At 47.1% G+C, this 10881-nt stretch overlaps 1 protein-coding gene across 1 annotated transcript; it reads right to left on the bottom strand.

The window, feature by feature from the left end:
• Positions 1–1909: 1909 nt before the first annotated feature.
• Positions 1910–9816, bottom strand: LOC135366207 (kelch-like protein 10). The gene is made up of 8 exons (XM_064598877.1): positions 9494–9816; positions 8543–8833; positions 7177–7458; positions 6110–6302; positions 4894–5063; positions 4728–4836; positions 3287–3619; positions 1910–2417 (listed from the first exon to the last, which is right to left on the bottom strand). The coding sequence occupies exons 1-8, from the start codon at positions 9655–9657 to the stop codon at positions 2136–2138; spliced, it is 1824 nt and encodes a 607-aa protein (XP_064454947.1). The 5' UTR covers positions 9658–9816; the 3' UTR covers positions 1910–2135.
• Positions 9817–10881: the final 1065 nt, after the last annotated feature.

Genomic DNA, 10881 nt, shown 5'->3' on the forward strand with positions numbered 1-10881 from the left:
CGAAGAAGTATTTTATGTTTGTACGCGTTGCTTTCGTTGAATGCGAGGGTAGCGTATCAAGGGGCTACCTGAGGTGGACTGAGAAGTCGTGTTTATTGTGCGGGCATACGTCTCCTATGTAACTCATGTATGCCTCCTAGGTATGCGTCTCCTGTGTATGTATCTCAAAGCATGGCATCGATGAAGGTTTTGTTCAAGGGATGTAGAGGGGTGTCGACCAGAACAAGATGTCATTCAGCTTAACGGAACAGAGTTCATGACGTAAACAGCGTATTCTGCGAGTTTGGGCTTGAAGTAAGAGAAGGAACAAACCATCCTCTCTTGTCCTTTTGCCTAAGTGTGTTCGTCCCCTTGTATTAACCCCAAACTTAGAGATATGCTACCTACGTCAGGAGGCCGTGGTTCAGTTTCATAGAACCGGCTTCCAAATCAGTATCCCATGTTTAGTTTTTCGTATGTTATGTGTCTAAAGCAAGGAACGGTAACGTCGTCGTACCGGACACGGTATACAGTCAACCCTGGTTTTACGAAACCTCGACCAGCGGTATGGCCGAGTGATCTAAGGCGTCCGCTCGTTGGTGGTAACCAAGGTCGTGCTGAAGACTGGGAGGTGGTGGGTTCGAATCCTACCACCGGCTGTGCTGTCTGAGGTTTTCCCTTAGTTTTCCGAAGACTTTCCAGACGAATGTCGGCACAGTTCCCCCTGAAGTCGGCCCAGGAAGCATACTAACCCCCCTGTCCCCCACTCCTTCCTGCTGCCCTCTCTCCATCTGTGCACGCCTGTACGCCGCTCATCGCCACAGTTGCTCCGCGGCGCTAACACACAATAAAAAAAAAACGAAACCTCGACCTACGAATTTCCTCGCGTTATCAACGCTGCCCTCTGGACAAGACACCCCCTGTTCCTCATTCCGAACCTCTATTGATCAGTGATTTTTTCTTAAAAACGTGAACCGGTCATAATTCGAGGGTTGACTGTATTACCGAAATATGTACACTGATGTTACCTACGTATATATTACCGAAACCGTACCGTACCGATAACGGAAGCACATACCACGTTCCTCCTTTACTGTAATCCCTGTAATGCATCTCCCCAGTGCATTGAGACATGTGAAACGCAACATGCAAATTTGTGTCCAAGTTCATTGCGAAGTACCTAAGAAATTTCGACCAGTGTAATTCCTAGTGATGAAGCCCCTACTTCGACGCTCACAATCTCTCCATCAAACATTAAGTCCTGGCACATATACTTCCAGTCATTCCTGTGATAAGTGGCAAGCTACACAGATGAATCACATGCTCCTGTCTGTTCCTTTTGAGTTAGGTATTCCTCAAAGCGAACATTACGATTCGGCGACGAAATTCTTTGAAAGAAGCCACCGTTTCATTCATCACCTTGATCACCTGTAGCGTCCATCAATTGCTTGAGATCTATGATCAACGATAGTTCGGTCACCGTTGCAGCTGTAACGAGCAGAGACTCCGTTGACAGCTTATTTATGGTCATGTAGACAATGTCCATTGTGCCAAAGATGATAGAATGAACTTACATAGCACGCGATAATTTCCAAGTCCGAGCATACTCCCGCTATGCCTAGAAGCGATGCCTCTGTTCCTTCTGTCCATATCTGTTGTTCTCTGCGTGTTTGTACGTGTCCAATGAAAAATACGCGTAAATCACCGGAGAAATAATTTAACAAATAAAATATGCGAGCGAACCGTGATTCTCAGAACGTTGCAAAATACATACCACATAAATCGGCATAACGACTGAAATGCCCACTATTTAAATGGAGTGAAATATTACTCCCGTGCTCTTGAAAAAACTCCGCCCTTAGATACGGAATAATCACTTCCAACTTACCGCAGTCATGGCATTGATGATGTGACGGACACGACCAACACGTAGTTTTCATCACCTGCATCCATTATATTTTATTTCTTTGCATTATCCTCTACAGTCACCTTCAGCCTCAATTTTGACCTTAGTGCGAAACTCGGGCCGCTGTTAGTTTCCACTGGCTATCATGTATTGGTATTCTGATAACCTATCAGATCACTCTCACAGGTGCACCATCTCCAAATAAGCTTAGCATGCTCTTACGTGCAAACACTACACCGACGGCTTGAACTTAGTTCACCCTGTCAGTGTCTCTGTTTGTCTGTCTTGAGCGTAAGCGCAAAATATCGAGCATCTTCTGCCGCTTCTCCTCCATCAGGTTGTCCCTCCGCAAGTGAATGTAGTCCCGAATGTTCGGCAGGCCACCGATGACGCAGGCAGCCAGAGCGGAACGAGATTCGTTCATGTCCGTAGCCTCGTACCACTGGTCCGTCGTGGGGTCGTAGCATTCGACCAGATTTGTGGTACTCTCACCGTTGAATCCACCGATGGCGAATACCAGGTTGTCGATTATCTGTTTGGGGAACAACGATATAATATGTAGCACGCATTTGGTTTGCCTACAGTACTACATCGTACCACACTTCAGGGCAAAGGACAAACTTCAACGTCATGTCGGCAGAAGTCTGTTGTATCTTACTATCCGATAGCAGTGTGTTGTGCGTGCTGCTATCCCCTGGCTGACTTCCCAGCCAATTTTGCAATGGACCTTTTTCACAATGGCCTATACGCATGCGTATGACCTTGAGGCGCTGGAGAGGATTATCTCAGTCTTCACTAGGTGGCGCAGTTTGGGGACGACAGAAGTGGGGACCAGTGGGGAGCCCGCACGAATGGCGCGACCTTATTTGTTTTGACGCACGCCGAGCATAGTTCGTTGGAGAGCCGCTAGGATACCATGTGTATGTGAAAAAGGTCCATTACTATGCAGAGGAAATTGAGCTGTTTCTACACACGCTACCATCCAGTAGCTACTTCAACGCCCTTACTCTATGTCGTAGCCGTCAGACGTCCAGTGGACGTCACATGGACGTCAGTGGACGTGGACGACGTCAGATAGCAGCGCGGAGCGCTTTGGTGCTCAGCCCAATGCTGTTCGCTTAATGACGCCGCTCATTTGTTCAATCCACAGGCAGCACAACGTACTGAAAATTCGAGTGCATAGGGCTGGACGGAAATATCTCTCTGGGCAACTCTGAAATGAAGCACTGCACTGATAAGACACCTTCAAGCCGCCCCTGTGTACTTGAACTTTCAACGCATTGTGCTGCATTGATACTTGAATAATAAGTCGTTTCGCTGTGTGCACTGCTGATCCGAAGTACTTGTCATTCCTATCGATCTAAAGCGGGACCAGACAGCTGTACCGCTATACATACTCACAGCCACAGAGAAATTACTTCGTGGTGTGTACATATTGGGGAGTGTGGTCCAGCTGTTGTTCTCCGGGTTATACTTCTCGGCAGAGCATAGCCGTGAAGTGCCATTGAAGCCCCCGATTGCGTAGACGAAGCTCTTGAAGCCAATGCAGCCAACGCCACTGCGACGGAATCTCATGGGCGCTATCGTGCACCACTGGTCCACCGTGGGATCGTAGCGTTCCGCAGAGCTGAGGCATTCGTTCCCGCTGAATCCTCCAGTCACGTACACGTAGCCGTCGTGGGTCGTGGCACACGCGTCGCTTCTTTGCATGTTCATCGGTGCTATCATGGTCCACTGGAAGAGTTGATTCATAAGGGTCTAAATGGGTGTTGGTTGTCCAAAGCTTCATAGAAATGTTCTTCAAAGATGTGTTTTCTAGAAATTTCTCTTATGGTAATTCGTTACATCTCATTTTTGAGCATCTTCGTGGCTCTGTTGGTATTTGTGCTACAAGTGGTGCAGGAAACAAAGAAAAACAGGTCCCGTACAAGTCATTGCTCTGCTCCACGCTTCAGGACAAGTTCAGCTCCTGCGCGTAAACTCTGCGCACAAATCTAAGGACACCTGGTTGGTTTAGGCGGGTGCATGGCACCTCCGTGTCGCCTGTGCATGCTTCAATATGTTGCGAGAACACCCGTCGGAGTCTACGTATTTGGAGCAAACTAGCATGCTTTGAACGCAAACGCGTAAGGTCTTTCCCGTCGTCTGCTTGGCGTCCGACATACTCGGTACGCCCCATATGCGCTGACGGAGAAATACATCTGTGGCCGTAGAGCTCTTATGTTGACTCGAACCATACATGTTTCATGAGACACGAATAACGTCTGCGGAATTGTAAATACAAGATCATCATTACGTAGGTATAATGGTTCTTAGTATGATAACGTAGGCCAGCACCTTCGCACCAATAACGCCGCAGGGATAAAGATCGGAGTCTTTCTACTTGCCTTTCTACTTAGTCTTTCCTGCTTGCGACATACTTGCCTGAAATCTCCAGCCCGTGGCCCAGTCGTCCCCTATCGGTCGGTGTCGCGCGCAGAGGAGCTGTACCATTATCGCTCCGGAGGGGAGGCCGTGTTTCGCACAATTCCACCAAGCGGGGGAGATAATCTGTAATACTTGGGCGTCGTCTGCTAGCATTCTTTTCTCTATTCTAGCAGACTACTCCCAAGCATTACAGATGATCTCTCCCGCCTGGTGGCGTTGTGTGAAACAGGCACCCGGTACGGTCTCCCCTCGGAGGCGATAATGGTACAGCTCCTTCACGTGCCACACCGACGACAGGGGACAGCTGTGCTGCAGGATGGAGATTTCAGACAAGTATGTCGTAAGCAGAACATTCAAATCCGTCATCTTTCATGCTCCGTTAGAAGGTTGCAGTGACTAAATACAATAACTCAACCTGATTTGTTCTGTAGTCGAATTTCTCAGCTGTGTTGAGACGGTGCCTCCCGTCGTAACCTCCCATGGCATAGATGACGTCGTTCAGCATTGCAACGCTCACGTAGCATCTGAAACAAAGCGAAAAAGCCAATCACATTCCTTCCAAGCTCTTCTCGTACTCCTACCTCTTTACGTGCATGGGGGTCACAGATCTCCACTGCTTTGTAGCCGCGTTGAAACAGCGCACGCTGCTGAAGTAATCTTCACCATTGAAGCCTCCAATGACGTAGATGTCTGTATTGATGGCAACGCATTTGTGGTACGCCCGCGGACCCTCGGGGTCGATGCAGTCTACCTACGCACCCGTTCATATGTAGCGCATGCATAGAAGTACGCACATAATAATGTAGAGCAAAGTTATCTAAGGTGATGGCAATTGATGTTCTGAGGCTGGAACACATAGAAAGGACAAATACATACAAAGCCTCAAGTGCCTCAGAAGTTAATTAGTAATTAAGAAGTAATTAATTTTATGATACTTGCCCCATGTAAACTTTTTTTTTTTTCAGAATACAGTGTAAAACGCGTAGATTTGCAATGGCATAAATCGGGTAGGATTCTGAAGATTCGGAAATGTATCAAGCAGCCAGACATACGCAAGCAGATTCACCTTAGATAAAAGATGAAAGAAAGACGTCACTGGGAAGGTTAGCCAGCTGTAGGACTCGAACCCACATCTTCTGGATTGCCGGTCCCGGGCTCTACCAATTGAGCTAAGCTCGCATCCTTGGAAGTCGCTGGGGAGGTGTGTTAGCTTAACTCAACTGGTAGAGCCCTAGACCGGTAATCCAAAAGATGTGGGTTCGAGTCCTACAGCTGGCTAACCTTTTATCCAAGGCGAATCTGCTTTGGTATGTCTGGCGGCATGATACACTTCCGAATCTTCAGAAACCTACCCGATGTATGCCATTGCAAATCTACATGTTTTACACTGTATTCTAAAAAAAAAATCTTTATATGGCGGAAGTATCATAAAATTAATTTCTAGTTTCGAGATGTATGACGTCATGATGTGCCCAGTCTCCACAGGAGTCTGGCAACATTGCTGCTCGATTTCAGTCTCCTCACCATGGCTGCTGGCAGCTTTCCAGCGTGGGGCGCATAGCCGAGACGAGCGCAGTCGCTAACAAACAGACGCCAAACCTCTGAGTGACGTCACGTATTCCTTCAGAATCCGAAACTATGAAGTTTTGCGGTTCCTTTTGAAAATTTCTCTAAGCAGGTAATGTTCACTGGAGCGTTCATTTTTTGAGTATTTTACGATTGGTTCATTAATTATTAATTTATAATTTTATAATCAGAAATATATGGCGTGAGAGAAAGCAAATAGTTTTCAGTCACCCTGATCCAGCGGTCCGCTTTAGTATCGTAGCTTTCGATGAAGGCGGTAGGACCCCCAGACATCCAGCCTCCGATGACAAACATCATTTCGTGGGGGATCCTCGGTCTTGCAAACACGGGGGTAGGCACTTCGTCATTATGTACTACAACGTCCAGGTCGTACAGGAACCTTAATGTGTCGATGACCAGTGGCCTGAAAAATGTATTATGGTAGAGTGATCCAAGACTGTACAGCTGCGATGACGATTTGCTAAAAGCCGCGCGACAGAGTTCGTCATTCTGTATTATAATACAAATACTTCCCAGTAATCGCTATTGTGTAATATGTGATTCTGAGGTATTATTAGACTAATATTTACGTGCATCAAATGAGTAATGCTAGTAATACATTGATACTTAGCTCAGGGGTTCGCGAGAAAGAAAAAAAATGCAGAAACAAACACGATTGCGCAGTACTTATTGAGACAGTCATTCTCCAATCACGTTTTATTTCAGGCTGTCACATTGTAACATGCTTTTATTGAGACAATCCTCTAGTGCACGCCTATTCTGTCATATAATTAGTATAGGTATGATAAGTATCACCGCGCAGATAGTTTTTTTTTCCTTTTTTCTTTCAAATAGGAATGCACGGATAGTGCCGGATCTGCGCGGATAGTGAATTTGCAAATCCTTATCGAGTGTTGATCCTATACAGCCACACTAGGAATGTCATTTCATGAATATGGCTCCTCACGGGCTTGTCCCTATAGCCTTAGTTGATTGAGCGCCATAAAACCTCAATCCTCATCAACAACAACAACGGGCTTGTCCGTCTGCAGTGACAATTGGAGCATTATCGTAACTAAGGGTTGTCCTGAAACTGTTACGAAGTATCCGCTATTATGGTAGAAGATTTGTGCAGAACGTCCTAAGATAAGTCACGGTCGCTTATCATCCTCGGGACTGGACTATCATTGGCAGACAACTGCGCTGATATCTTGTTCCACACGCTACGCATACAACTCCGTTCCCAGCAGTTGCAAAATATCGCTACAACGGCGTATGAATTACTGACGGTCAATTACCTGCATGTCTCATTGTCTTGTACATATTTATGAGCCTTAATTTTCTCCACGAAGAAGTTCGTGTCGACAAGACCAGTGCGGACACAGCGCAACAGGCGAATGATGTGCTGCTGTCGGTTGATGGGGTCGTAGTCGATCCAGCGCGTTACTGCCTTCCATACAGTCTCCTCCTTTATGACGTTGAGGTTTTCATCCGAGAAGATCGCTTCCACTTCGTCGATGTCCAGGCTGAGTAGTTCCTCGCTTTTCTTCGAGACCTCGATAAAATTGCGCATCAGGTAACTGCAAGCAGGTTAATAAGCCATGTAACTTTACCTCGAGTGTTCCCCCGCTTTTTCTCGCACGTGAGGGGGTTTCCATTGGACGAACTTAATTACTCGACCTTTAATTAACTGCTAATTGGAGAAATACGCGTAAAGATATCTGATACTCACGTGTTTAGTAACTTCCACGGTTGTAATACAGTAAAGAATTATCTTCTCAATGCTCTGTCTACTTTCAATTCAGTAACATAATTTTTGGACTGCTACGGCGTTGTACTGGCCTTAGCAGTTCTATAAAAAATTAGCTAATTGTGGTTCATTGTTCTGACATAGAAAGTGTTTTTTCCCTTCTAAAGGTAAAGGGTTAAAGAAAACAATTTAGCCTAGATAAGTAGTGCCAATGGCGCTGCGCTGCGTCGGCGTTCACACGCAATAGCGTAAGAAACTGATACCGCGCCTGGACTAGCGTTCGACTTGTCCTTCGTCCTTGTGGTCTTAGCGTTGTTAACTTGCATTCAGTCCGAACGCGAGACATGATGTAATACTGGAGGACTGCTGGTGCACTCTTAAAAAAAATGGTTACTTTAACTCCTTTTCCTACCCACATATATCACTCCCTTTTGTAGAGTACAATTACCCTGAAAAAGCATAGACGCTCCATTCGCTCCCTTCAGGGATTGAGGGGCCATTAACTCCCTACTGGAGAGTAATTGTACACTCCAAAGGGAGTGATGGCAAGGGTGTACTCCCCAAAAAAGAGTTACTGTACGCTCTTTTCTTTTCTTTAAGAGTGTGGACTAGTGCACAAAATATCGTAACCGCGAGACCATTAGTCCCCTTAATGACGTTCAGGAGGTATTTGCAGTGCTGATGAGCAATTTTCTCACGGAGGGACTAAATAGAGTAATTGCAATGTAGGGGAATACAAGCTGTGTTTACTCCTCAAATTACAAACACATAAGTCTCCAACGCCCAGACTCGAACAACTCAGCGAAAAGGTGCAGACGAGAGGATTCGAACCTGGACCTTGCTATTTCCCCAAATTACTTTCTTTCCTTTCATTTTCTTTTCTTTTCTTATAGTGCCGCATTGGTGAAACGTACTTGTACGCCTTGTCTGCCAGGGAGAAACAGTTGTAGAGCTTAGCGACGTTGTGTATGGAGATGCAATTTTCGGGTGCCATGATGGAAACGAGGAAGTCGCAGCAGTCCTTGATCATGCCCACGACGCAGAGGTAGTCCGCTGCCTCCAGAAGGCTCTCCACGTTGTCACAGCCCACCCAGGTGACTCGCTTGTAGGCGAACTCCACAATAATGGCCATAGTGGCTTTTGATACCCCAGGGACGACCACGTCTGCCCTGGGACGTCCGTGCAGCATGCTCGCAAACAGGGCCCTGCGCCATTGGTGTACTCTAAGTAGCACATCACAACTAACCTCAGGTAACTACAGTGGGCATTACTTCTTATACCGCCACTGCAGACCGAGAAGAACTACCTCTCGTGCAGTGGCCACTCTTGACTGTGCGTTATCGACTTCACTACCAGACGCTGAAGACTGCAGATGTCTACGAACTCCCCATGTACATGAACTGTCGGTGCATTGTGCTGCGTTGGCAACCACCTGAAGCTAAATATCTAGATGAAACACCCTTCGTAACGTGTATGAGTCCTTTGCGCCATGTCATACTTTACAGTTCAGCTACAACGCACTGTGTAACAGCAGCTATTCCGGTCATAACAGTAGATAGCAATGAACTGGTGGATCACGACCATAATCCTCCCCCATGCTAGCAACTAGTGCATATTGTTGCAACATTAGGTAGACTATTATTATGCTTCTAAAGGGAAAGCTCAGGGGCTCTTACATGGCGTCCTAATGGCACGGTGCTCGTACCTTCATGCTGGGCTGTTTAACCCATACCTTATGGCGGTCGAAAGCATGCGACGCTCTTTTCACGGCGACTCAACCTCTACCTCGCGTGATGTACATCGATGTTGTTTGTATACATCAAGTAGCACATTAACAGTTGCGTCCGCTTTTCCACGGGACTCACCGAAAATATTCGCTGCAGCTGGTCATGATAAATCTATGAACGGGAAAGTCTCCTCCGTCACTGGTTTTGATGATGCCGTCGCACAGAAGCCGAGGAACCCTCATGTCCCAGAGGCGCTGCAGGACTTCCTGGCTGAGGATCTGCTCGGCATCGGGGCCGCCCATGCTGGGTTCGCCCCGCCTGGATCGCTGGGTGGGCTCACGGGACCGGCCCAGCCGCTGCCTGCCCTTTGCCGCCGCAGCCTTTCCTTCGGAACGCTGCGTGAGCGTCCACACCCGATTGTCCACCGCGTGCTCGTTGGTTGCCCTTGTCTTTCTTGCATGGGTGATGTTGATGCTGATGTTTCAATGTTGACCGGCAGCACTCCAGCATGAGCAGCAATCAGATCAGTAAATCCGTTTCCGAACAAGGAAGCCTGTGGGACCACATACGCTCAGAATCTCAATGATAATGTTCATTGCTGAAGAAGAGGTCCCTTACAACTCGCTTGAACGTAATTTGTGAATTGGTGAGCGTGCGCATATTGGGTAGAATAATCGGTTATTTCGTAGTAAGGTCACATTGCGACTGAGAGCACCATATTCCTAATATGTTTTGCAGTTTAGCAGCGACCATCTTAAGGTCTATCATTGCAAATTGGATAAACTGTCTCATTGTATAGATATTTAACTAAGATTCAAGATTCAGGCTACCTTGGGTAGCAGTGCAGCGTTGCGTTAGGCGTAGTATGAACCGGTTAGTGTAGGTCGACAACTCCCCGCAGTATTGACCGTACTCGAAAGCGACGGTCGCCACCAGTCACTAGTGGTAGCAAACGCCGGAAAGCGTCTTGCCTACTAGAAACGTCTATGAGTAGCTCTTCAGCCGCAGCCATTGGGTGCTTTTGATGTCCCTGAATTTTGAATACCACCGAGGGGCAGCGTAGCTCACTTTTCTGATACTCTCCTGATGATAGGTAGCACAGTACCGCACAAGCCCAAAGGAACTGGTTTGTGGTACGCGAAGGAAAGTGCCGTGATCTGGGTGACGAGGAACGCCATCTTAGACGCTACAGAGCCTAGGTCATGAACTTAGAACGCTTAGAACTAGGTCATGAACCACATATGGACCCCGGTGCATCGAGATGTGATTCTACGTTAGTGAGCTGTCCATGGTAAGCTCTTAAAGGTACTGTAAAGCAGTAGACACGCATGATATGCCGGTGGTGTGACTAGAGACTCTGTTGCTTCTAAATACCATATGCGGAACCATGCGACCGACAACGCGCTATAAATATTTTTAATTTGCCATGAAAAATGCGGCGTAGTGGAGCGGTGCGACGCCTGGTGTCAAACAACCCCTGTACAGCGGGCAACACTGAAAATTGGTATTACACCCTACTACATCGG

The sequence above is a fragment of the Ornithodoros turicata genome, chromosome 8 (genome assembly GCF_037126465.1).
Source record: "Ornithodoros turicata isolate Travis chromosome 8, ASM3712646v1, whole genome shotgun sequence".
NCBI classification, from domain to species: Eukaryota; Metazoa; Arthropoda; class Arachnida; order Ixodida; family Argasidae; genus Ornithodoros; species Ornithodoros turicata.